General features: G+C 52.2%; 2 protein-coding genes across 3 annotated transcripts in view; one reads left to right on the top strand and one right to left on the bottom strand.

Annotated features, from left to right (window-relative positions):
- Window positions 1–4,160: 4,160 nt before the first annotated feature.
- The window catches only part of MAPKAPK3 (MAPK activated protein kinase 3), a 28,241-nt gene continuing 5,009 nt past the window's right edge, over window positions 4,161–27,392 (bottom strand). For both annotated transcript variants that reach the window (XM_019416973.2, XM_019416972.2), the window contains exons 3-11: window positions 12,559–12,698; window positions 11,310–11,374; window positions 10,762–10,841; window positions 8,850–8,973; window positions 7,601–7,676; window positions 7,129–7,253; window positions 6,618–6,703; window positions 6,264–6,344; window positions 4,161–5,575 (exon numbers count right to left, since the gene is read on the bottom strand). In XM_019416973.2, the coding sequence (XP_019272518.1) occupies window positions 5,423–5,575; window positions 6,264–6,344; window positions 6,618–6,703; window positions 7,129–7,253; window positions 7,601–7,676; window positions 8,850–8,973; window positions 10,762–10,841; window positions 11,310–11,374; window positions 12,559–12,698 (930 nt within the window). In that variant the 3' untranslated portion in view covers window positions 4,161–5,422. The remainder of the gene's footprint in view (window positions 5,576–6,263; window positions 6,345–6,617; window positions 6,704–7,128; window positions 7,254–7,600; window positions 7,677–8,849; window positions 8,974–10,761; window positions 10,842–11,309; window positions 11,375–12,558; window positions 12,699–27,392) is intronic.
- On the top strand, window positions 19,463–20,140 carry LOC128775711 (ubiquitin-conjugating enzyme E2 L3-like). Its single transcript, XM_053898590.1, is given in 2 exon segments — window positions 19,463–19,827; window positions 19,830–20,140. Coding segments are annotated over 2 exon segments (630 nt in total). The 5' UTR covers window positions 19,463–19,475; the 3' UTR covers window positions 20,108–20,140.

Raw genomic sequence — 27,392 nt, 5'->3', positions numbered from 1 at the left:
ATTTCAGAGCCCAGTCGTGGACTTTGGCAAGCCACTTAGCCACTCTGAGCCTTGGTTTCCCATCTGTAAAATGGGATTGCAATGCCTATCTGCAGGATTTGAGATACATTTTATTTGTCTCTGGTTCAGTGGTCAATAAAAATGTTTTAACCATGTAAACTCTTGTTCAAATTACATCTCAGGAGAAACTCCAGTACACAAATCAGCTCTGTTGGAAGCAGGGGTGGAGGGCCCTAGGACCCCTCTACCACATCCTGAAGACCCAGAGAGCCAGGTGTCAAAAGATCTGGCCCCTGACAAGCAACACAGGAGCCACCTGAAAATGCCACAGCAGAAAGAGGAGGTGGACAGGTTGTTTGATAAACTAGCATCAAAAGCTGTGCGTATCTCTAGGAGAAGCACATGCGGATGTGGGGAGGGGAGAATACATGAGATTGCTCTGGGCGTGCTAAGAGGGGGAAGCTGCTACCAGGTGCCCAATGCCTCATCCCTGAGGCCCCCACTCTGCCTTCCTGTAGGAGATGGGGTTTAAAAAAATGAAAGATCTCCTTGCCACGGTTGCCTCTCACCCACTAAACCTACTTGTTCTCCATCCTTCACACAAGCACATCCCATTCCTGCCTCCTCACCTTGCCTCCCCCTCTACCTGCCAGCTGGAATGCCCTTTTCCAAAATCTTTGTCTCTCCAAATTCACATGTCACCACATCTGGGAATCCTTCCATGTTTGTCCCCAGCCAAAAGTAGTATTCCTTCCTCTGACCTTCTCCAGTATGAAGAGCAGTGACTAAGAGCTTGGGGCTCAGTTTTTCCATCTGTAAGATGGGAATGTGAGGACTTAGATGGTCCATGTAAAGTCCCAGCACTGTGTGCCTGGCACACAATAGGCACTCAATAAACAGCAGCTGTTCACTGTGATGTTGTAGCCTCCCCCTCCACCAGGGCAGGACCACAGCTCCTTCAGGCTCTGGCACACAGTAGGCATCTACTGAATGCTCACTCAGGTGACCAGCAGGTGGCTCCACACCCCAATTAACCTGCCCTGATCAACTACTCTGAGCCTCAGCAAACTGGTTCCCTGAGTTTCCAACTTTCTGACTCTCTAGCTGCTTTCTCCTGGTGATGGGAAACAGAAAAAGGGCAGAACTGGCAGAATCCTGGCACCTTGACATGTCACCTAGCAGACACTTGGGCAACATTGGTGACCAAGGCCTTTGGACTTGGCTGTCCCTCTCCCCTTTTCCACCACACAATGCCCACCCTTGTGAGGATTACTCCCATTTAAAAGATAAGAAAACCGAGACCCAGCAAAGTGTGTGATCTGCCATCAACTGGTGGCAGCATGTGTGCCAAGGGTACAGAAAGGATCTGGCCCTGCTTAATCAATGTCTCATTTTACTGATGAGGTTGGGGAACCTCAAAAAGTGGAACAGCCTTGCCCAAGGCCTCATGTAAACCAAAACTCAGGTGTCCTGGCTCTAAACTAAATAACCCAACCCCACCCTAACCCACTCGAAGGGAAGGAAGTGAACTTCCCAGACCCTTCCCTGGCTGCCGGCCTCAATTCCAAGGGGTGAACATGCTGAGTGCCCAGTGGGACAAAGGGAAGAATTTTACCCTGCTGGGTTTGAGGGCAGCTGTGAGGACCCACTAGAGATGCAAAGGCTCAGCCCAAGGCAGTCAGGTCTGGAGACAGCTACCCAGGGCCTATGCTTCCTTCTCATGCCTGCCAGAGAGAGTTTCAAGCAGGCCTGGGAGCACTGAGCCCCCTGCAGAGGTTGCGGCTGGCTGCATTTGAGGCTCAATTCTGACGCTGCACTGGAGGGGCTGAATCGAGGGTGGAGAGGGGCTGGTGTGGAATAGCAATGAACCAGCCTCCTGGAAGCCAGCCAGCACCAGGTTTGCAAGACAGAGAACTCTGCTGTCAGCTGGGTCAGGGGAAGCATCACTGGGAAGCAATCTCTCTCTCTCTCTCAACCTCTCTCTCTCTCTCTCTCTCTCTCTCTCTCTCTCTCTCTCTCTCTCTCACACACACACACACACACACACACACACACACACGCATTCATTCATGCACACATGTGAGTACACCTCTATGGATTCTTTATTGAAAGCTCCCAGGAAAACCACCACGCAGGCCAAGCAAATGCCTGTATCTGAACAGGCTGATGAGAACATGTGGCCACTTGGCTTTTTAGTTCACCTAATTCTACCTGATTGTTAGACATTTGCTCCCATTTCACAGATAGCCACACTGAGGCCCAAAGAGTATGACTTAGCCAGGCATCCAGCCTCCTAGCCCTGGCTTTTGAGAGCTATACCTGATACCAGAGATCAAGGAACCATGCTTCTCTTGGGCTCTTGAAAGTGGCCAAGTAGACATGGACAATCATTCCACCCTCTCCTTTGCTAACTACCTCTGCTGCACCCCCCTGACCTAGTCACCCCCCGCCACTTCCCCACAACAGTGATGGGTGACATATGGCCAATAAAAATCCTTCCCTGGGTCTGGAGTGTAGGCACCTGGCAGATGCCTCCCCTCTGGGACTGCTAAAACCACGGTCTTAGCTGCCAAGAAGGCTATGCAGGCAGAAAATCAAGGCCAGCCCCAGGGAGAAGCACAGACAAGCAGAGCTGAGGGACACAGAGTCCCTCTGTCCCCAAGACCCTGGTCCCTGCAATTCTGACTTCAATCCTATAAATTAATCAGGCACCCTCCTTAGCCACTGGTGTGCATTAATCTCTTTGGCTTAAAAGGCCCTATGACACCTCCTTCTCAAGCCACATCCTTTCTTCACAGATCATACTGAGCCTGTGATTCGGCACATATGTGTGATAGCTTATCCTTCTTCCTGATGAGTATAAATCTCCTGAGAGCCCTGTGTGCAGCTTTCACTGCTGCTTTCCTTGCACCCAGCACGGGGGCTCAGGCACAGTGCATACTCAGCAACCGAGCAAAGGAGTCCGTCTGCAGCTCTTAAGCTTTGTGACTAGAAAGACTATCTGCCTTTGCATCTGGCCAGCATTTCACTGGGCAGAGTACACAAGGAGGGTTGGTCTGAACCACAGGTTCCGTGAGGCCCCTAGAATTCATCTGGGGAGCCCAGGAGCCCTTCAAAAGGGTGGGCCACCCTTCTTGAAGCCCAGGACTGGAACTGTGATTCAGAAAGCCCATATGATCCTGCTCTGGAGAGCAGGCTCTTGGAAATGAAACCCCATGGGTAGCAAAAGCCTGATTTTCTGGGCGGGAAGTCCCAGAGGTAGATTTGGGGCTGGGTTCCTTATCCCTCTGGCAACTTCAAGTATTTCTCTCCTTCCAGATGGCTAAGTATGCTAGGGTAGCACATGAGTGCTGGGCACTAGCCATGCACCAGGCAGTTCACTAAGCACTTCACACACAGCATCGGCCCGGAGCCCCCAGATGACTCCCCAGGGTGGGCACTACCTCCTCACTGCAGTTGAGGAAATGAGGCAGGAGAGCTTGGGGACTTGTCCAAGGTCGCCAAGCTAGGAAGGAGTCTATATCTCAGGAGTGCTGGCTTCTCCCTGCCTTCTACCATCTTCCCCCCTCCTCCATACCCTGAGGGGACGGGAGGTGGAGGAGGGAGAGCTGCAGGTGCCAGATGAGCTCTTGGAAAACTGGGAGGTTTCAAGATAGGAGCTGAGGGAATATGCCAGAGTCAGGGCCCCCCCCGCCCAGGCTGCCCGCAAGGGCTCCCGAGGGCAGAGGGTGCTCTGCTGCCGGAATAGTCAAAAGACAGTCTCCAGCGTCCCGCCCCCTTCCCTCCCCGACATTCTCGCTGCCAAATGAAATCTGGCAGCTTCTGAAAATAGCTCAGTGCTGCAGCAGGCTCTCTGCCCGCCCTTCAGCAGGCTGGCATGCAGCTGGGGGTGGCCACTGTGGGCAGACACTGGTGCACGCGGGGCCTGGGGGTGGGTGTCACACACACAGTGCACTGGGCACCCCAGAGCTGGTGGCATGAGACAGCTGCCATTCCTCCACTCCTCTGACCTTTCCACGCCTGGCAAGGCCACAGTGGCCCTGGAGTCAGCCTGGCATGTTTACCAAGCCTGAAGGGGGTGCAGTCACTAGTAGGTGTGAGCAACTGCCCTTGGGCCACTTTTGTCCACTCATGTAGACAGAGAAACCTAGGAACCAGGAGAAAATGCCAAAATGGTGTTTATTAATATCTAGATGTAAACCCCAGTGGTGTTTTCCTATCTGATGTGGTCTAGGGCTTCCCAGCCAGAGAGAGGGGTCAGGAACCAGGATGTGTATCAGGCACTTGTCAGGTCCATATCTGGCACTGAGAACCCTGAGGCTACTCTGGGCAGTGTGGGCTTGGGTAAACCTGGACCAGCAAGGAAGGTCCTCTCTTGTCCCACTCAGGCTGAAGCCAGGACCCAGAACCAGACCTTCTAAGCATTGCTCAGCAACCCTCTACTGCCTCAGGTCTGACCTGGAGTGTAGAAAGAGACCCCTGATTAACGGGAAGCCTCTTGGTCCTGTCCTCAGCCATCCACCCTCAAAAAAGTACACCAAGAGACAGTCCCTGCCATCAACCAGGACAAGGTGGAGGATGAACTGTTACAGAGAGAAGCTTTCCTGCCTGGGATCCGGTGAGTGGGTGGGGGCAGGAGAACTGTGCTGGCTTTTGTCACAGTGACAGTTTCCAAAGTAGAAAAGGGTTAAAAATACCTCCCACCCTCCCCTGAGATGAGAAGCCACTCTTTGGGTAAGGGGTAGTAACAGGATCACTAGGCCCAGGGACTCTGCAGAGAGAGAGCTCCAAGGGGCCTGTGGGATGGGGTTGCAGCAAGATAGGGCTGGACCCCCCAGCGAGGCAGGCAGACTGACCCTGGTGCCTCGAGGAGACCAAAGGGAGGAATCCTGAGAGGGGCAAGTAGTGTGAGGGAGACAAACCTCTCCAAGGAGACAGAGGTGGACCCTCCATTGGCCCTTCTCCCTCCCTTACTCTCTTACTCAGCATTCAGAGACAGCAACTCGGTCCCTGGTCACCATAGCAACCAATGGCCAGATGCCTTTCCCAAGGCCAGGCCCATCTGCCTACCCTACAGAGGGGGTATCTCCATGGGAGGAGGGAAGTCTGCCACAACCCCTAGTGGCCTAGAAGTCTAAGGCCATGTCCCAGCGCAGAACAGACCTATGTCTCACTGGGGCCACTCTGGCCAAAGTCTCTGCAGCTGAGGCAGGTGGCTCCCTAACTCCCAGGCTCTGGGCCCTTTCTAATGAGGTTTGGAGTCAAGGTCTCCCATCCTGATGTTCCAAGTGACAAATTAAAACACAACAAAAAACGATCCTTTTGTTACAAATAATGACCTCAGGCCCTCTGGGTCAGGGCCACAGCATACTCGGATCTATACGCCACACCAAGAGGCCCAGCTCATCCAAGGCCCCATGAGCTACTGGTTGTTGCAGCCCTGTGAGGCTGAGGAGCTGCCTGCCTGCTTCTTTCTCCGCTTGTTGAGCAGTCGATTGTTAGAGGTCTTCAGGTCCTTGATCTGCACCTGGTCATAGTCCACACGCATGGTTGCCAGGGCACTGGTCATCTCCTCCTGCGGACAGATACCCACGGAGGTCAGGACACACTGGCCTCAAGAACCATCACCCTCCTGCCTCTAGCCCCTTACTAATGTCAATGAGGGCAGTGACAGCCTTTATTGCCCAAGCGCCCAGCACTGGGCCATCCCCTTGTGTCACATAATCCTCACTACAGTCCTTTCTGGTGGACCCTGAGCTTATCCACTAAGGCACAGAAAGTATAGTGACTCCCTGGGACCACACTAGTGTAAGTAGGAGAGGGACCTTGGCTAATGTCACCTGCTAAGAACCATAGGCCTGCAGGGGACATCATCTTGAAAGGCACCCAGGACATGAAGCTTGAAGATTGTGTCCAGGGTATCCTGGGGCTCTGAGCTGCTGTCCCATGTGCTCAAACCTGGCTTCCGCTAAGTCTAAAACCAGGCTGACCACTCTCCAAAATAGAAACTGTAGGGGGGTTATGGCCAAAGCCCCTTCACTAAGCCCCTGGCCCAAAGTCCCCGTGAGCCAGGAGCACCATCCTGAATGCAATAGCACAGCCCAGTGCTCTGAGTGCCACAGTTGGACACCAGTGCAGTCAGGTGTCCTGTGTCTAGGCATGGGGGAGGGGCTGATGACGCAGGATCTTGGTAGCCACCACCCTGGAGTCCCTTTTTCCAAACCTCAGGAAGCTGTAAGGAGACTGAGGCAGCATCCACCTACCTTGACCTCATCCCAGTGGTCTCTATCCTCCTGAAGCACTCGGGCCGTGTGGAGTGGGGTCTGTGGCACCACCATCGATTGCTGGAATGAGCCCCAAGCCCATGGATTAGAACCTGCAGGCACCTGGGACAGCACTGGCTCCCCACCCCACCCCCTTTCTTCCTGTCTTAGATGGGACATCCAAGGCTCAGGGAGGCAAAGGAGCCTGACTGAAGCAGTGGCAAAGTCAGGCTGTCGGTGGGGTCCTATCACACATCTGTGGCCTGCCCCAGGACCTCCAGAGACATCACCCTCCTGCCTACGGCCCCACTCCAGCTTGCCACTCTGCCCACCAAAGGGCACAGAGGCACTCACATTGATCCAGGGATGGTTCATGAACTGTGTGATGGTCAGCCTCTCTGTGGGGTCTGTCTTCAGCAGGAGGCGGATCAGCTGCTTGGCTAGAGGAAGAATGGGGAGTGGGGAAGTTACAGAGTCCCTCAGAGTCAGTCCCCCACCCCGCTCTACATGTGCCCCTAGATTCCTAACCCATAGAAACAGTGAGCTAATAACTGTTTCTTGTTTTAAGCTACTAAGTGCTGGGAAGAGCTCATTAAATAGCCATAGAGAATGGATATAGGGTCCTCAAAGGGAAAATCTTAATAAGGGACAGGAGTTAGAGGAAACTTTGAGGAGGTGAGTTTTGAACCCATTTGGTAGATATAGAAACTGAGGTTCAGAAAGTTTGGGTAACCTTCCTAGGGCCACACAGCTGGGATATGGGATATGAGATGTCACACACACAAGATCTGAACGTAGGTTGCTTTGACACCAAAGTGGTATCTCCCAGAATGAAGGCTGATGGGGTCCAGTGGAGCAAGCTCACCATCCTCAGAAACCTCCGACCACTCAGGATTGGGGAAGCCATACTGTCCCAGGCGGATCCTCCTCTTCATCCCTGGGGAGATGGCCTGACCCGTGTTGGAGTAGAAGGGCGGGAAGCCACACAGGCTGCAGGAGAGTGGAGGTCATTCAGCACAGGTGTGAGGGCAGCACCAGGGTGGACCCATTCCCCTCCCCAAATCCCTGACTGAGAAGACAGGCAGCCACTATGGCAGCCACCTTGGCAAGAATACCAGCCCTCTGGACTCTGGGGTCATGCTAGGAATGCCATCTGCCCTTGGCAAGGAGAGACCTTCAGGCAGCCTGAAGGAGGGGTGTCCCCTGACCAGAAGGGAAGGGCAGCCTGCATGAAGAATGACCCACTCAAGGTTCACCAAAGGTTTGAGGGGCGGCAGAGCAGAAGTGGTTCTGAGGATATGAGGAGGTAGTATAGGGGTGAAGGTGGTGGTACTCACAGGATGTACATGATGACGCCCAGGGACCACATGTCACACGACTTGTCATACTTCTCTGGACCCAAGACTTCAGGAGCTAGCAGGGCAGAGGGCACAGGAGGGCTCTCAGACCAAAGGTCTTGGAGCCCAGATAGGAGCCTGAAGCCTGAGAAAGGTGGGGAGCAGGTGCCTGGGCTGGGGGGTGGGGCAGAGCAGACTGGTGTCTGGCACCTTCTGGGAAGGCAGCATGTGTGTGAAGTTGGGGGAGGAAAAACGGCTCCCAGAAAAAATAAACCCGCTTTTAGGCTGGGCTGTAAAGAATGATAGCTTCCTAGCTTCTTCGGGCCAATATCAGCCTTGGTGAGGGAGGAGAGGGAGAGAAGGTCAGTCTGGGATTTGGTGGAGTCCAGCCACACGTGAAGGGCCTCAGCCCACCAGCTGCTCTGTGTCCCTTGTCTCCCTAAATGTACAGCCTAGATCACGGGCAAGGAGGGGCCAAGGGTAGGGCTCTGGTTTCCACTTTCAGCTTGGCTACCATCCCATGGGGCCTTGTTCTTCCCACCTGTGCAATGATGGGCAAGCCAGAAGATTTCCAAGCCAAAATACTGCAAAACACATCCTGGTAAACAGGATACCATTTCAGCTGTCTCAAGGGTTCCCCACCCCTTCAGCAGCTCTCTTGGAAGGCCTCCCTGAGAGAAAAGAGCCCTCTGTAAATAGAGTCATCACCCCTCTCTCACAGTAGGGACACTTTCCAGATCTGGGCTTCCCACTCACAAGGGAGCAGGGAGCTTCTCTGGAAGCATGAGTATGTGACACCCCCAAATCCCGTCCATGCCCTGGTCTAAGGGACCCTCTCCCTCAAGACAAGTGGCTGGTGCCCTGTATCCTTCTAATGTAATAGGGGAGGACTGCCTACTTTGTGAATATGAATCCCAGGAAGATAAAAACTGGAGAAAAACAACCTCGGTTGGGCTCCGTCCCGAGCTGATGGCAGCCTTTTATCACGTATATATTTAGAGCTGCTGTGATGTCATTCAGCTCACAGGCCACAGCCAGAATTTTCCTGGATCTATTTTCAAAAGCAGAAGCTGAAGTTTGGGAGAATATTTTTGCAGCCTCCGGCCCCCCACGTCACCGCCTCCATAGAATCCTTTCCTCCCTCCTTACTGGGCTTTAACCCTTTGGCTTCTGCAACCCATAGGCTGCCCCACACCACAGCAGGGTCCAGTGGGAGTAGGGACATACAAACCATATCCCAAGGACTCACCCACATAATAGGGAGTGTAGCAGGGTGTCTGCAGGGCATTTTGGGTGGTCTCCTTGGCAAAGCCAAAGTCAGTGAGCTTGAGTACTGCATCTTTCTCCTTGGACGTGTAGAGCAGATTTTCAGGCTGGGCCAGGAAGATAAAACATTGGTCTGGAGTTAGGCACCAAGCAGGGGCAGAGTCCCAAAATGATCTTCAGGCAGACTTCCTTCACCCCAATCCATTCAGGAGGAACCAGCTCCATCTCACTAAAAAGACCGGGGCCCTGGTTACCAACAATGTGGGCCAAATATGGAGAAGACCAAGGTGGCTGGGAGGTAACGCCTCCTTTCGCAGAAGGGAAACAGAGGCAGGTGTTCAGCCAAAGCTGTGAAAAGCCAAGTGCCACACAGAGCCCAGGGGCAGGAACTTTGGAGCCTGTGTTGGTAATGCTGCCATGAAATACCAAAATGAAGGTTCTGGGGCAAGGTAGGTTGTCATGTTGCCAAGCCCATGTCCTGTGCCCAACCTGGAACAAGCGAGCAGGGCAGCCCTGCCCGAGGTTGCTCAGGAAGAAAGCCCCCACCACTTAGGCCCCAGGAGCTGCACAGAGGCTGTTCTTCCTGGTTGCAAAGCACAGAGAGCCTGAGGAAAAGAGAAGCGGGGAGGTCTGCATGGAGGAGGCAGTCCTGAAGCTGGTTTTTAATGAATAGGTAGGACCTAGGGCTCTGGAGGAAAGGAGAGACCCTCAAGCAGAGCTGGGGTAAAAGGACATGGTATTGGATGGAGTTCCAGTTTGGAGCCAGTGAAAGCTTTTTCTCCAGTTCTATTTGAGATGATCTGATCCTGGATTGGGATGAAAGCAGGAAAGCATGTTTAGTTTATTCAAGGGAGTCACCTCTAAAGAAGGTTTTTCTCTCCTTGGGAAAAAAAGGAAGCCAGGGCCAAAAGAAAGCAAGGGTTCAGAAGGTGAGTCTGTCCTGGCTCCATGTGTATCCAGAATCAAAAGATAAATGGACTGGCAGTACTCAGCCAGAGGAGGAGCCTGATATTGTAGCTGGGCCCTCCACTCCTCTCTGCCCAGTCTCAGGAGGAAGTAAGCCTCAGGGTGATGCTCTAAGCCTGAGGTAGAGGGCTCAGGACTCACAGATTCTGCTCTGATGGTGGTTGGCACGTGTATACATATGTGTGTGGGACTGCCTCATGTGGTTTGCATTTTATGCATCCAATCCTGATGACCTATAGGACCCAGTCCTCCCTAGATAGGACATTTGGAGAGCTGAGCCTCTAGAAAGTGTCTGAATCCCATCCACTGAAAGGGCAAACAGACCCAGGAGCTGGGACTACTTCAACTGGTTCCTCCTTGCCTCCCAGCAAATGGCTTCTTTCCCTTAAAATGCTGGCGTTAGAGGACCTAATCTACGAAAACTATGGCTGTTACTTCACAGAAGCCACAACAGTGTCAGGCAGTCCCTGTCTGAGACCTGGTACATTGCATGTTCATAAAAGTCCTTGCTGAAAGAAAGAATGAATGAATCCCAGTGTGGCATCTGTGCAGGCTTAGGCAAGGTACAATCTCTCTCTGAGACCTGTCTTCCTCATCTGTAAAATGGGTAATGGCTCCTATCTCACAGGGTTATATGAGAATTAAACAAGATGCTTGTCAGTGTCTACTGGCTTGAGGCAAGCACTCATTTCTGCTTAAGCCTACTGGGATTACACAGTGTTTAAAAGAAACAAGGAGACCCATCTAGCTAGAGCAGAAGGAATATGCTGAAACCATGGGAGAAGTGGCTGAGAAGAGCAGTCTGGGCCAGGGGGCAGAGGCTTTGAATGCTGATCAAGGAAACTTGCCTCCATCTAGTGGGTACTGGGAGCCATTGAGGCTTGTGTACTCCCTTCCCTGGTTCCCCAACCTGGGTCCTAGAGCCTCACCTTGACGTCTCGGTGGGCGATGTTCCGGCTGTGCAGGAACTGGATGGCAGTGCCAATATCCCGCATGATTCCTGCAGCTTCTGCAGACATAGAGGAGGGGGCAGTGATGCCAGTCAAAAGTCGAGCAGCCTGGGGCCCCCACCCTATCACCCCCCTGGAATAGCACAAGATGGTGATAGCAGTCCTGCCACCCAGGACACCCATCCTATACCCTCACCCCCATTCTCTTAATTTCCTCTGGAGGTAGAAAGCACAGTCCCCCTCTACCTCCTTCCTCAGGCCTGGGCTACCTCTTCCCAGCTGAGATGCTCATTGGCACCAAGAGGCTTTGAGGCCTCCATCCCAAAGCCATGAAGAGTCCATCTCTGACAAGGTATTTTGAACTCATGGAAGTCCTTGGGAGGATGAACACTCTATCCCACCATCTCTTATTCAGCTGCATAGACTGAGGCACAGAGAGGAGCAGGGCCTTGCCCAGCATCACACAGCAACTTTTTGTGACTCATGTCAGTTGGAACACCCCCTCTGGTCCAGCTGCATGCACATACCTCTCTCAGTGAAAGCCTGGTCGCCACGCTCCTGAATCCGGCTGAATAGCTCACCACCTTCCATGCTAGAAGAGAAAAGTGACTGTAAGCAGGGAGCAGGCTAATCAAGTGTCAGCCTGCCCCTGCTCTGAATCACAGGCCCAGACCTCAGGCCCTGCCGCTCTGCCCCTGGAAACAGTCAGCATCAGCCTCCTCGTGCCTTGAAGAACTTGGTGCGTAGTGGGCCATCAGCTTGGGTGGGTTTAACTGGACTCTTAGAAATAGGGTGGGCTCCCCAGGGATCCTCACCAGGATCACTGCCCCCATCTGGTTGAGGCTTGGGCAGCCCAACCCTCCATCCAAGCCTCAGCTTCTTCATATAAGGGAGGAGATGTCAATTGTCATCATCATGACAACAGCTTTCTGAACACCTACAGGGTGTTGTACCCTGGGCAAACCCTTCACGTGCACTGCTATGTGACCCAGGGCTGGTCCCTTTACCTCTCTGTGCCTCAGCTTCCTCTTTTGTAAAATGGGATTTATAGCACCAGTGTCACAGAGTTGCACAGATTGAATAAGCAATACACATGGAGCATTTAGAATGGAGTCAGGTACAGGGTGAATACTACATTTAGATCTTCCTCCACATTTTACATGGCAGTTACAAAAATTCAGAGAGGTTAAGGGCTATCTAAAATCACACAGCCAGTGGGTGGTAGAGCCAGGATCTGAACCCCAAATCTGACTCAAGAGCTGCTAACCTATAGGATAAGGGAGGACTTAAAGGTAGGTGGGGAGGAGCTTGAGGTGTAGACACGAGGCCCAGGGTCTGAGGAAGGCTAGGGTTGAGCCACAGTGCTATTGGGAGAAGCTCAAGGTAGAAGAGGCCACTGGCTCCCAGTATCTGGAGGGACCACAGGAGTACAAATCAAGGAGGTGACTGTGTGTGTCCTGCTTCCCCCACAAATCTCCCCTGACCCACAATCAGGACTTGGCAGCTTTCTCTGACAACTCTTCCAGCCCCTCTTCCCAAAGTGAAATCACACTCAGGGAAGCCAAATTGGAGCCCCCATGGTTCCCTTCCCATCCTTGTGGGAACGGCCTTGTGGCTAGCAGCTGCACAGCTCTATGGGCAATGCCTGAAGCTGCCCCTCCATTACTCCTCAAGGGCTGGAGTGCCTCCCATAGCTGCTATCTGAAGAGCAGAGAGGGCCCCTAGAAGAATGGTGGGAGCCTGGGGGCCACAGGACTACCAATGAGGCCAGCATACCATTCCATGATGATGAGCAGACAGCGCTTGCTGTGATGCATGTTCTCATACACGTCCAGGATGCGCACGATGTGGGGGCCTCCTGAGGCCTGCCAGTGGTGGTCCACCTCCTGCCGGGCCTTGGGGCTGTCATACAGGAGCTGAGGGCAGGTAGGCACAGAAAGTGTCAGGCTCACAGCCCACTTCTCCAGCAGCCACCCAGATAGTGCCACTGTCCTCACTTTGCAGACAAGAATACATAAGCTCAGAGAGGCCTGTGACCTGCCCAAAGTCACCCATCTTATAAAGGGCAGAATGAGGATTTGAATCTAGGTTTCTCTGATTTGTGGTCCAATGGCCACAGGAAGCCCCTGGGGGTAGCTGACAGCTTAGAAAGACTCAGAGGCTAGAGAAGCCCTGCATGCCTTCTCCAGGGCAGCCAGGGAAGTGGGAGTTGAGTGGGCTTTGTAAGCAAATCACACATCAGGTATGAGACCCCAGGTCAGGGGCCACACATCCCTCGAGCTGCACTTTTGCAATGTTATGGCATAAGAGTTGTAGACCCATAGGTAGTGTCTGGGGGCAGGGGGCACCCTAGTTGAGGGAGGTAACATCCTGGTCAGGTGAGGCCTGAGTTTGGGGCTGAACTCTCCCAGTGACTCAGTGTGACCTCAGGCAAACATTCACAGCTCCAAGCCAAAGCCCACAACTCAGTAAAATGGAGTAATAACAGAGTCATCCCTACAGGATGCATCACAGCAAGGCAGGTGGCGGGTGGGCGGGCATCAGGATCCTCATTCAGGTTAACTCAGCCCTAGGCTATGGCTGCCAACCATAATGCCAGTTGCTGGAAATGAGCAAGGCCCCCTGGAGTGGTCCTGCTCAGAGGAGGTATAGGGGAGGAGGAGAAGTCAGCATGCGGGGTGAGGTGGTCCAGAATGTGGAGAACAGGGACAAACCATCTCCCCACAGGGCTGCTCACCTGAGACCCAGCCCCATTTGTTTCCTAGTTGATCAGGGTTGAGGACCAGGGTCAGAATTCAAGCCTACAGCTCAGAGCAGTTTCATCTTGCTCAGTACCTGCAGGACACTGTACCATCCCTGGCCTTGCCTTCTCCTCTGCAGGGCACTGTGAAGAACAGCTCTGGGACCCAGCTCTCTAGGCTAAGGTAGACAGGAGCACAGAGGAAGGCAGTAGGCTCTCATGCCTGCTGCCCCATAGTTGTTCCCCATTTCTGCAGCAGCTAACCACGACCTAGCCTGGGGGTGCAGGGAGCTGGGCAAGCCCCTCCACCAGTTTTGGGGTCCTTGCTCCATTAACCAGTCCAGGGTGGGGGTGTGCATGGAGGCTGCTGTAGGCAGACTCCCAGCCTGGAAACCATGGGTCCTTTGCTCACGCTGCCTTTGCCTCCCAGAACATCCCTCAGTTCTCTGCCCACACAGCTCCTGAGTACCAGACTCTTGCTTGCAGTGCTGAAGGCAGGGGCTCAGTCACTCCCACTCACCACACTAGCTGAGGTGGCTGTAGCCAGGGGTACCCCAGTTTTAGCCACAGGACCCAAGATGTACCATCCTCCATCCCTTCTCTGTTCCCTCTACACCTCTTTTCTGTGTGGCCTCCTTACACTTCTCCCTGCCCCTTGCTATCTCTTACCCAGTCTGGTCTGACTTGATTGTGTCCTGGAGGGGTCTTCAGACTGGCTCCAGGACCCCCTCTTCACACTGCCCTGCTACTAGCATCTCACTCCTACACCAGAGTCCTCTCTCTTCTCTCATAAAATCCCAAGTGCACAGCTGGAACACTCCTAGTGAGGTCCTCGGCCCTACCTATCCTTGCCCCCACCCCTTAAATCCCCTCCCCCATGGCTCCAAATAATAGCCACCACCTCCCCTGCCATTCAGGGCTTGTCTTCCTCTCATTGCCTGCTACCTTTGGCTCCCAACCCTTCCTGTTCTGGTCAGAATAATGTACTTACCAGGCCCAAACAGCCTTACTCTATGCCTATGCCACATGCACCATTGCCCCTCTCCTTCCCCATTGGGCCAACTCCCTCTTTTTGAGGAAACTTCTGGGCTCAGCTCAAATGTTTCCTTGTCTGCAAAGACCTCCCAGCACCTCCCCCTGTGGTTTTTGCCTCTGTACCTCCAATCAGGCTGAAAGCAGTTTTAGAGAAGAGGCAGGGCAGGTCCAGCTGCAGGTCCCTGGCTGGGGCCAACAGAAAACACTGAGCTCCTGAACAAACAAAAGATGGGCGGGTGCGCACAGTGCTAGAAGGGAGGTGTGGGAGAGAGAGGGGGGAAGGGAGTGGATGGCCAAGGAGGGCCAGAGGGCCTGATGGCCTAAGACTGTACCCTGTGCTTTGCTGAGGTGGAGGAGCAGGTGGAGCTGCCCTGAGTTGGAGCCTCTGAATGGCTCCCACCCTACTCAGTCCATATTTAGGAACCCATTTCCCACACGGATTAAAATAGTCCTTTTCTGAGTGCCAAGGCCCTGAGAACAGGCACAGGGGTGGAGATATGGCTGCCCCCAGAAGACACAATAAATGCCTCCACTGACTTCTCTGCAGGGAAGATCACAGGGGCCAGAGCCGTGGACCTGGTCCCACCCAGGCCCAGCTACCAAGAAATCTCCTGGGCTGTCACTCTTAATCCCTTGGGTTGGCTTTGAGTGTGGCCCCAAACCTCTTAGAGCCTCAGTTTCCTCATCTTTCTTCTCCATAGCCAGAGCCTTCTCCTCTTCCAGGAGTCCCCCCAATGTCACCTCTTCTCAGAAGCCCTCCCTGACCACCCCGACTAAAGAGGACCTCAAGAGTTCCGCATTCTCCCTTCACCCTTTTTCTTTTTTTATACATGTGTTTTGCTCATTAAGGTATACTTCACATACAGTAAAATGCACAGGCCTCAAGAGCCCAGCTCAATGAGTTTTGACAGCTGCACACCCCCGTGACCCACACCCCCATCAAGATAGAAACACTTCCAGCTCCCCAGCAAGCTCCCACGTCATCACCCTTTTTACCTCCCTCCTGTGCAGCACTGGCTCACAACCTACAATTAGCTTGTTCCTTTGATAACTCTTTAAACAAACACACACATATAGATATTGCACTTTCAATGTGGCTGGCTCTGTTCTGAGCACTTTATAAATGTTAGGAGCAAGGGGTTTTGTTATCACCATTCTTTAGCTGAGAAATGGAGGCACAGAGAGGGAAAGTAACTGGTCCCAGGCCACACGGCTGATTCCCCAGCCAGGCTGCACCATGCTGCCTCCCTCATGAGACTGTGGGCCCACAAGAGCATGGCCAATCTGCCTGGTCACCTGTGGGTCCCTGTTTCTGGGCCTGGCACAGAGCACTGGCTCAGATAATACTTGTATATTTATTGAACAAGTAAACCTAGAAAGTAGAGCTAAGAGGATGAAACCCTCACAACTCACCATGAGGACAGAATAAGATTAAATTGAGGAGGACCCAGGAAAGCTCAACAAATGGTGAACCAGATTTTACCACCTCTTCCAAGGAGCCCATCCTGACTGCTCCAGCCCACAGGCTATTGCTATAAACTGGCTTCAGTCATGCAGGTACATGAGTCCATACAATCCTTCATAAAAGATGTCTCCAAGCAAGAGCCCCTTTTTCCCAGGCATAGAAATGAGCACAGGGGTAAGATATAGGAGGCTCAGGTTCTACTCTTACTCTCAGTGTGACCTTGGGTGGTTCCTTTGCGTCTCTGGGCCTCAGTTTCTCACAGAGGGAAACTATGGGGTTTGGACTAGATTGGGAGAAGGGAACCTCTCAGAGGTTCAGAGATGCAAAGGTCAGAAGCTCCTTGCAAAGTAACTACCATAGCCCCACTCCTACATCACTGCCTTCATGGAGTGGCCCCTGAGTCTCCACGGACACCTATCCAAATACCTGAACCTCATGGGGGCCACCTGGTCCCTAGTCACAACCAGGAAGAAAAGAAGGGGGGTAGTCACCTCAGCAGATCCCCCACCCTTGCCTCACTCCCATCCCATGTCCCCTGGACCTCCCAGCGGTCCACCAAAACTAAGTGTCAGTGATGGTTCCTGGGCAGCTCCAGCTATGCCCAGCAGGCACCCACATACCTGTGAGACGGAACCCTGGCTTTCTCCTAAGGGTGGGCTCCTGGCTGTACTTGAGGTGAGGGCCCCCACCACAGGTAGATGAGCATCAAATCTGAGATGACATATCCTTGAACAAATGACACCGCTCTAGACTCAGGCTTTGATGAAGCTGTTTCCACCTCTCCCTTCTCCCTCACTCTCCATTGCCAAATTGTCCCCAGACCCTACAGCCAAATGGCCAAGATCCCTGCCAACCCCAGCAGACAGTAGACCCTGACAAAGGTTGAGGCAGCGGGGCCCATGCCCCTCCAGCGGCACCAGGTGGAATGGGGGCCTTGGGACTGGCCAGGCTCCCTCTCTCCCTCCCTGCTGTGTTCCGTCCCAGCCAAGGACAGGCTTCACGTGTAGATGGAGGAGGTCCTGAGTTCAGGAGCTGGGAAAGCAATAGCAACATTTGACTGTTTGGAAAACAATTTGTAGTTGACAAAACGCTCTCTTTTCCCTTATCTCATGGGAATGCTGGTGCCGCCCTATGAGGCAAGCAGGGCGGGACCAGCAACCCCAATTTATAGACTGAGGAAAGAGAGGTTCAGGAAGATGAAGTCACTGCCCTGGGGCCACCAAGCTGGAGTGTGGCAAGGCTGAACAGGGAGGAGAAGGGACTTTTGAGAGAGTGTCCAGACAACCCCTCCCCTAGGGGAAATGGGAGGAGGGGGTGACACCAAGTGGAAGAGGCACTAGCCAAAACTACTGCTTACAAGACTCGGGAAACTTGTTCTGAAATAAACGTGTGCATAGGTGTGTGCGAGAGCAGGGGTGTGTGTAGGGATGTGCACGGGAACATGGGTACATGCATGTATAGGGGTGTGTCCCTGAGGGTGTATGGGTATAGGGAGCATGGGGGGTGGGGGAAGTGTGCAAGTGAGGGGCTGTGGGTATGCATGTGTCTCCATTCCCTGCAATAGTGACTCTGAACCCCCAGAGATGGGAACCACCCATCTGTCCATCTATTCATCCAACATTTTCTATCTCTCTGAAGTGCCTACCAGAGTACTGGACACAGAGAGGTGCCCAAGAAAAACTGGAGGTCTTGCTACCACAACTCAACCTGTGACAGCCTTGCCCAAGCAGGTGACCAAGCCCAGACCCCTCTGCTCAGACCTCCTCTCTCACTGAGGCCCCATCTTCTGCATCACCTCACGTTGCCCAGAGCTGTAAAAGCACTCTGTCTGCTTTCCTAGGGCATCAAACAGAGCTGGGATGTCTGCAGTGGCTCTGTGAAGACGCAGTTTTGTTTTGGGACAAGCCCCAACACCCTACTACCGCCACCTCCCAGCCCCAGAAAGTCCATCCACCCAGGCCCACATGCTCACCCACATATCTAGTGTCCACATCCAGCTAACCCCAGGGCTGGGCTCTTCTCAGGTAAAAGTGTTCACACTATCTCCATCTGTCTCACACACAGGAAGTCCCAAGGCCACCAGCCTGGACAGGCAGCCTCCCCCACCCCACCCCACCCCAACCCCCACACTCCCAGCCAGTTAACCTGAAGCCTGGGCCAACCTGCTGTGTGGCCTCTAGGGGAACACCCACTCCTTCCGGGGAAAGAGAGCTGGCTTGCAATCTCTCCCATCAGTGAGGCACTAACAAATTAAGAAATATTAACTCTGGAGTTCTTGACAACCCACGGCTTGAGAGACATCATTCTTACAGCAAAGGGAATCTCCTGGAAGCCAGGTATCCAGTTGTTCTCACTGTCCAGTGAGCCACTAGAAGTCTATTATTTCCACTCCTCTATTCATTGACAACATGATTTCAGGCATTTTATAATCCTAAAGCATGACAAATAAAACAAAAAACATCAGATTCTCTTTAGAATGAAGAGAAAAATTAAATATACCAGACACCCATGTAACTAACTCATAACTACAACTGAACATACAATTTAATTCTGAGCTTCCTGGGAGTTTTGGCAAAGAAGAAAACCAGATAGGTTCTGCTGCTTTTATCACCCCATGAAGAGAAGCACAGACATTCTTTGAACTTTTTTCAAGACGAAATTCTTTTTCTTTTTTAAGATCTTTATTTTTTATTTTTTCAATGTTTATTTTTTTTGAGAGAGACAGAGACAGAGCAAGAGCGGTAGAGGGGCAAAGAGAGAGGGAGACACAGAATCCAAAGCAAGCTCCAGGCTCTGAGCTGTCAGCACAGAGCCCAATGTGGGGCTTGAACTCACAAATAGTGAGATCATGACCTGAGCCAAAGTCAGATGCATAACCAACTGAGTCACCCAGGCACCCCTCCAAGACCAAATTCTTAAAGGGATTCTGCATCAGACCTTACATGAGGGAAAAGTGTGACATTCTGAAAACGCCTTTGACAATAATTTTCCAAGATACAGAAAGATTCGCATGAAACTATCTGATAATAAACTCCCTCCTAAAGACTAAGGCCAGCACATGGCATTGTAGCCTGGCACATCCACCAGGAGGCTGAGATAACATCACCAGACCCTTTATTTTCTGGGGAATCTCAGCTTTGTTCTGTGCCAGAGTATGGAAAAGAGAGAGGTAGAAGGACTGGTATGTCCCTAACCCCTATCACATCTTCTCCCACTTGGGGGTCTAGTCCCAGCCTCAGGCAAGGGCAGACCAGAATGCTGAAGAGCTGCATTCCTGGGCTATTGATTACATCATGTTCAACACCCAACACTCGGGCAGCAGAACTGGACAGAATGTTATAGGAAAATACAGGTTTTAAAATCACATTTTGTTCACTGTGGGGAAACCTCTATTCTCTACAGAGAGAGGCTATGGATAAGAAAAAGCACTTTGAAGCAGCACCAGAATCCAAGATGGCGGCCAGCAGGAGGCTGATGAAAGAGCTTGAAGAAATCCGCAAATGTGGAATGAAAAGCTTCCGGAACATCCAGGTTGATGAAGCTAATTTATTGACTTGGCAAGGGCTTATTGTTCCTGACAACCCTCCATATGATGAGGGGGTCTTTGGAATCGAAATAAACTTTCCAGCAGAGTACCCATTCAAACCGCCGAAGATCATATTTAAAACAAAGATCTATCACCCAAACATCAATGAAAAGGGACAGGTCTGTCTGCTGGTAATTAGTGCTGAAAACTGGAAGCCAGCAACCAAAACCGACCAAGTAATCCAGTCCCTCAGAGCACTGGTGAATGACCCCCAGCCCATGTACCACTTCGGGCTGATCTAGCTGAAGAATACTCTAAGGACCGTAAAAAATTCTGTAAGAACACTGAAGAGTTTACAACTAAATACGGGGAGAAGCGACCTGTGGACTTAACTCTGCCGCAACTGACTCCAGCGAATGTGAGTGGAGACCCTGAGCAGCACATTCAGACACCCCGCAAAGCAGGACTCTGTGGAAAATTGACACGTGCCACCGCCTGGCATTTGCTGTGGTACTTACTAACTTTCTACAGTTTTCTTAATCAAAAATGGTCTAGGTAACCTGTAAAGAAAGGATTAAAAATTTAAGACATTCATAAATAAATAAATAAATAAATAAATAAATAAATAAATAAATAGATAAATAAAAACACTTTGAACTTACCACATTCCCTTTGACAAGAATGTTCAACTCAGCCATATCTAAGATCCCTTCTGGCTCCCAGTCTGATTATTTGGTATTATTTTTTTCCCATGGTGACAGATCTCTAATTTTATGAGAAACACATGCCACTGGAATGGCAAGATTCATTTTATAGCCAGCTGTTGAGACCACTCCTGCCTTGTGCTGCTAATACCAATGAGGGCCACCCCTGGCTAGCCCCTGACCCTTGCAAGCTGCTCTGTCCACTCAGAATGGTAGCCATAGCCTCAGAGATGGGATGGTATGGATTGACCTCAAGTTCAGGATTCAGAAGCAGGAATTTCCTTCTTAAGGCCTCAGTATCTTCTTATAAAGCCAGAGCCATGCCCCTCTTCCCCTCACTCACTGCCTCCACTCCCCCACTCCCATCCCCATCCAAGGATACTAGTGCTGTTTGGAGAGGTGCCGGCAGTGTCAAATCTAACTTTTTAGCCACAGCTTCAAATTAGAGCATCAGACGTGTGCCATTATTCTCTCACACACTAATTTCCCCAGCTTTTGTAGCTCATTAAAGGAGCTAATGGAACCAATTCTGCAGCTATGCATTAGTTGGCTTCATGTCAGATCAGACCTCGCTTCATTAAGTTCTGACCATATCTTGTCCTCCACTTGCCCTGTCCATTTACCTCTCCTCCTCAGAGGCTAAGTTCCAGGGAGGTCAGCTTGCACGACACCACAGACCCCAAATGCCCAGGCCCCAGCTGGATGCTCGGGGACTGATAGAATCAGATCAGTTTTAGCAACCCCTTCATGACAACTGTCTCCCTGGTGCTCGGCCAGCAGTGTGTTGGCCACAGCATTTGGTCATAGACATCACCTCATTCAGTGCTCACCATATCATGAGAAGAACCAGTATCATCCTTTTAACTGTGGGGAAACGGTGATTCTGAGAGGTTAGGTGACTTGCCCAAAGTCACACAGCTGGGCAGTGACAGTCAGAACTTGAACCTGCCTGTTGGTATCTAGGCAGTGGGGACCATGCAGATAGCTGTTTTGCTCCTTTCATATGTGGGGTTTGGCCCCATACCCTGGGGTCTAGACTAGGCTCTGCCACTTGGTGGTTATTGTAACAGCAGCTGAGGAGACTCAGGCTCAGGGAGGTTTTGGGGCTTCTCGGGGTCTCATGGCTTACATATGTAAGCCACCTCTGGCATCCAGGAGTCTTTTGGGAACCAAGATTCAACCCTCATGCTCAGGGAGGCCTGCCTATTTTACAAATCCCTTCCCTACTTCTGCAAATATTTACTGGCCCTGCCTGAGGGCTAGGCCCAGAGCTAGGGCTGAGAATGCATCCACAGGCAGTCTGTCCTCAAGGATTTTGGGGTTTATTGATGAGTTTGCAAATTAGGGTACTTGGTGAGGATATAAGCCCTAGGGAACTAGTCCTGGCTCCTTCTCTCCCGTTTCTTTTCTTTCTAGATCCAGAACCTGGCAGAGCAGGCAAGGTGGGGAAGTCTAGCCAAGGGAGCCTAGGAATAAGGGGAGCCCCCAAATAACCCCCTTCTAGGCCAAGGCCAGAGCACCTGATCACAGGGAGTGAAGTGAGGGGACGAGGGTAGGACAGCTGATAAGCTGGGAGCTTCCCTGACCATCTCCCTAGGATGGGAGAGGGTGGCTGAGGCTCCAATCTGGATGTCTTCCCAGGAACCTCTGTGGACAGGAGATCCGACACACATTTGGAAATTGTCGAGTTAGGAACGCAAGACTCCTTCAATTTGCTAAATTTTGATGGCCTCAGTTTATCTGTTTCCCACCAGCTACAGACAACCTGGAAACAAAGGCAGAAGTGCCAGGTCTGGGGAGAGGTGGAGATGGGTGGGAGAGGGGAAGAATGCTTCCAGAAAGAGAGAACTGAGCTGGGCTCCACGGCAGGGAGGGACAGAGACAGCAGTAACATAAGTGTGGGCTGGGCAAGCCCAGAGATCCCAGTACCCTAGGCTGGGAGCCATGTAGTATGAAAGACTAGCTATGGGCATGGGACTCCAGGTCAGACAGACCCGGATGCCAGAAGCAGAGGTCGCTTCCATCCTCCACTTGCCTATAAGCTTTGGGCAGGCCATTCAACCTCTCTGAACCTCACTGGTCCAATCTGGAAAATGGGAACAGTGACAGTATGCAAGTTCCCAGATGGCCATGAAGATGGAATGAGAATACACAGAGGGCTTAGATTAGCACAGTACCAAGTGCATACTGAGTGGATATGGGCTTCAAGGTTTGCTTGGCTTCAGGATTCCCCTGGGTCTGCCCTCAGGTGGCCCCACACTCTTCATGTCCCTGTTCTTCAAAACTTGGGGAAATCCAGATACAGCCTCTGGCACCCAGAGGGATCCCAGCCTCTGGAATCCAGCAGGTCACAGAAAATGGTCTCAAATCCTGAGAGGGGCAGGATTAGACCTGGCTTTGCAAAAATTAATGAAAAATCAAGAGTCTATGGATTCTGTTTTGCTGTGAAAAGCTCAGTGAGGAGGGGAAAGACCCTTCCTGGTGGTGAGAGGATGAGAAGGCTAATCTCAGGGGAGAGACCCTGGGGGCAGGTGGGGAAGCAAGGTGGAGAGCTGGGGACCCAAGTCAGGGAACTCACCCAGCTCTCAGCTTGGCAGACTAGAGGAGAGGCATATCTTCACTCCCTCAAGTGGAATCCACCTTTATACCCTCAAGTCCTCCATGCATCCTTTTTAGCAAAGTCCCCTTCTGCAAAATGTGCAGTGACCTTGGGGCTTATTCCTTAATTTCTCTGAGCCCCAGTTCCCCATCTGTGGTGTGCAGGCTCCTCACACATGGCAATGGGGACAGGAGGACAGGCTGGTCTGGGACTACCAACATCTACTTCACAGGTGGAAATAGGGGCCCAGAGAGAGCTACAACCTTCACACAAACACACCCCGCTCAGAGATCACACATGAAGTGGCAGGACAAGAACTCCCTTTGCCCCAGGCAGGTATCAGATCCCAGCATTCTGCCCACAGCCTTCTGACAGTGGGGGGTTTGGGGGGAGGAGCTGAGGTGCCTTGTGAGGTCCCTGAGTACATACTCAGAGGGTACAGGTTCTATTATCCTCCTTTAACTTCTTAGAGGAAAAAAGCATTTTTCTGTCAAAATCAGCTACATAATTAGTGAAACATTACCCTGGTTCTATTTCTCCTATGACAGTGTAAAAATGAGACATTTTCACCCTAAGACTGGAAGATTTCAGCAAATACAAATGTTTTATTCTAACCTCAGAAGCAATGTTCCTTCAATGGTCCCTCCTCACGAAGACTCCCACCTCAGCCAGTGTGTGTCCCACATTGTGCCACAGTGATGCCTACATAGCTGCTGGGGCTACAGAGGGCAGTGGCCACCTTCCCTAAGCAAAGGTGACCAAGGCAAGTGAGGATATGACCAGGGCACCCAGCAGGCCATGCCCCTGGCCAGCCCTAGAGATAGGAGATTCAGCACCCCTGAGATTCTGTCCCCCTGGAGATGTCACAAAGATAACAAAGGAATAAATGTGTGTGGGAGACAGGAGGGGGGACATATTGGACTACTCCAAGAGGCACAGTGCAAAGACCCTAGGGAAACTTCTAACTCCATCCCCCAGACCTGCTCTTCCTGAAGCCAACAGCCAACACTGTATCTGCTGGCATTGCTCTCAATTCACTTGGTTTCATCCATGTCCCTGCAGCTCCCCACACAGGCTTGGGTGAGCACAGGCATCCATTACCTTACTCAGTCTTCTCCCAGGAGAGGCAGGGGCAAGTGGCTTCCAATCTCCATTGGTGCCCCCCAGCACCACCCCCCCCCCACCCCCGGCCCCTCTCTCTCTTCTGCTCCTGTTCAGCTAGAGGGCTCTGAGGGTTCCCACACCCAGCCAGCTTCTGGGAAATTTTCCTGGTCTCTGATCATGCCATGGAGCCATAGCCATGAGGAAGGGGAAGTCCTCTGAGAGACCAGGGTAGTAACCTGGCAGCACTGAGGGACACTCCTGTCATAGGAATGGGCAAACAGTGACTCATCCCCATTCTCTCAGGCCTCCCTAGGGTAAAGATGCACCCTGGTACAGGCTCAGCCTGACTAAAGGCTTGAACTGGGCAATGGAGTACAGTGGAAAAAGGTCTTCAAAGCTGAGTCATAACCCCAGAGCTCCTGTCCCTGTCACACAGCTGACTGTTCCCCTGGCAAACTTACTAGCTAGCTCAGGAGTGGCATCTTGGGGCCCCCTCTAGCCAATCTCCATGCTGCCTGTCTACTTGTGCCACTACCTGCCTGTCTGCTTCCCCAGCACTGCCCACGATCACTGCCCACCAAAAAAGTCTTCACTGCTAGAAGCGGGGGACCTTGTCAAGCAGAGCAGCCAGCTCCTCATCTTATAGATGGATAGACTGTGACCTAGGAGAGAGGTCTGGCTCCTGATCCCCAGGGATAGCTGCGAGCCACAACTTGGCTGCCCACAGGCCAGGGTTCCAGCCCAGCCAGGGCATGCCCCTGCTCTGTGACTCTGAGTGAGTTACTTTGCCTTTCTGAGTCTCGGTCTCTGCATCCATGACACTGGAGTGATACAACCCATTCTTAGATTCTTCTGTTTGTGGTTAGTGTGTAGGAAGCACTCAAGGGATAAGTGGGTGTTCTTATCCCATCCCCCACCCCCAACTCCTACTCTGTGTGCCACTGCCTGCCAGAGAGCATGGAGAGTACTTGCCAGCCCCTCTGTCACAGCCTGAGAAGGGGGATTAAACTTTATGTTGGGGGAACACCTACAGAACAAGTTGTGAGCCCCTTGTTGGAGGCTGAACCCTTAGGAATGGGGTGATGAGTGTGGCAGCTCCAGGCCCTGGCCCATTACACCCCTGAAAATAGCCTCTGAGGGTCAGTGAGGTGAGGGGGTCAGGTTCAGGGTGCAGGCTAGAGAGTCAGATGTTCTGGGGTCCTCATCCCAGCTAGTATGGGGCAGCCCATAGACAGTATTGGCTTCTAGAGTAGAGGTAGGTTGCATCTAACATTCAAGCCCTCCCAGCCTCTCCACAAGTTCCTCCCACTGGCTCTGAGGCCCTGGCTCAGACCCCAGCTCCTCTCCTCAGTCTTAGCCAGAGAATCTTTGGGAGTCACAGTGCTCCTGGTCTCACACTGTTGTCCTGAGCAAAAGTCTCAAACCATTGAGCCATAAAAGAAGACCCAAAGGTGGAGGCCACAGTTGAAACTAACTTCCCACACTCCACAGGAGACACCTCGGGTTACAAGCTTGGCCTAAATGTTCCTGACTCCACTGTTCTGGCTGCCAAGGCCACCAGCAACTGGTCAAGGCCAGCAGCAGGAGGGGACATTGTGAGTGGCATGGGCACAGCCAGATGCTCCTCTTTCCTGCCCTACACCTACCCTACCCTGTTGGGGGGAGACTTTCAGAGTGACTAGGATGAATTCCCAGCACCTGGCCAGCCCCATCTGTCCTATGCCTGCCGTCAGCCTGCGGGCTGCAGAGAAGAGGCCCAGCTAAGCCTGAAACTCCTCAGACAGAAAGTGGCAAGGTGAGAGAGGGGAAGGACTAAGTGATAGCAGGAGAAACAGAGAGGGGAAAGAAGAAATGGACGAGACAGAACAGAAAGTGCCATAAAGAGAAAGCAGCAAGGACAAAGCCCTAGCCTTAAAAAAAAAAAAAAAAAAAAGGCAACCCTAATACCAAACCCACAAAAAAACCCAAAATCAATATTCTCAGCATCTCTGGCCTGTCCAGTGCTAAAAAGGCCTCCTGAGGCTCCTTATTCCCCCAAGCAGCAGCCTCCTCTCATACTCCTGCTCTAAGCAAAACCCCCATGGTTCCCAGCAGCAGGACTTTATTCACAATCACACAGGGCCTAATCCACTTAATTCCAAAAGGGTGGGAGGGTAGGGGGTGGGGGAGTCCAGGATACAAAGTTCCTTTCACACTATTCTTTCTCACCCCACAAAGGGCTGGCTTCCCCAGGTGCAAGATGAGCCCAAGGGAGTCCTCATAAAGACTGATAACACGCCACCAAAAAATGCACTCAAGCAGCCCCAAATGAGAGCTCTGCCCTCTAAGAGTGTCTACTGGCCTGTGCTGTATCATAGCAGGAACACAGGGATAGGTACAGCCATCAAGACTGAATCTTCCTTCCGGCCACATGTTCAAACCCAGGGTTCAAGTACACCACAGAGATGATGATTTTGCAAAAGATTCCAAAAGTGCCTTTTTGTCCAGGGTCACTCAGGGAGAAGGTGGCAGGAAGGATTTCAAGCCCAGATCCTTGCTCTCTCTCAACCCCAGGCAGCCTCTCATGTGGGAACACATAAGATCTTGAACAGACAGGAGCAGGCCAGCAGAACCAAAATTCTCCTAGAGAATCACGGGAGCCAGTGAAAGCCATGTTCTTATTGTCCTAAGAGCAGGAGACCTACCCATGCAGGAGGGCTTGGTGCACACTCTTACCACACCTACGGCTGACTGCAGTCTTCAGCTCTTGCCTGGTGACCATCACCTTTGGACACATGGCAGCCAGTCACGAGGCTGGAACCAAAGGAGGTGGGGGGACTGCAAAGCCAGATGCTCCACCTGCTGCCCACTCACAGGGGTATCCCATGATGATATCCCAAGGAGGCCCTTGGAGAGAAAGATGAGGGATCCATGCAGGGAAATCACTTCCCCAAGTACAAACCTCAGCAGAGACATGACAGACCTCTGTCGTTACAGAGACCGGGCGCTTCCCACACAGCCTGAACTGAATGACAGCCCAGGTGACCCAGAAGCTCCTCGAGCACCCTGAGCAACAGTGCTCTACAATGGTTCTGATGATGTCACGAAAGAAAGCTCTGGGGGAATGAGGGAGGATTTTTGCCCACTTTGTGAGGAAGGATACCAAAGATAGACAGAGGCCCCTAGGGGTGAGGTATGAATCTGAGTTGTGGGCAAATGGAGAGGGAAAGTGGCTGCCCTTTCTCAAGGCCCTTCTTCCACAGAGCCCTCATAGTCCCTCTATGGCTCCCCAGGGTTTCTTGGGGTCTGGACACCTGCCCTGCTGAGATCAGCCATGTCCTGCCAGGACACACGACTGTGAGTAGTGTGTTGAGCTGGTAGGTGTTGAGCTGTCCAAACCAGCATGCTGTCACACACACCCGGTGCCCTCCTCTGTCATCCACATCCTTCTCAGATCA

The sequence above is a fragment of the Panthera pardus genome, unplaced genomic scaffold, assembly GCF_024362965.1.
Source record: "Panthera pardus isolate Hobbes unplaced genomic scaffold, ASM2436296v1 HiC_scaffold_8, whole genome shotgun sequence".
In the NCBI taxonomy this organism is placed as follows: Eukaryota; Metazoa; Chordata; class Mammalia; order Carnivora; family Felidae; genus Panthera; species Panthera pardus.
This window is presented reverse-complemented; position numbering and strand designations above follow the sequence as displayed.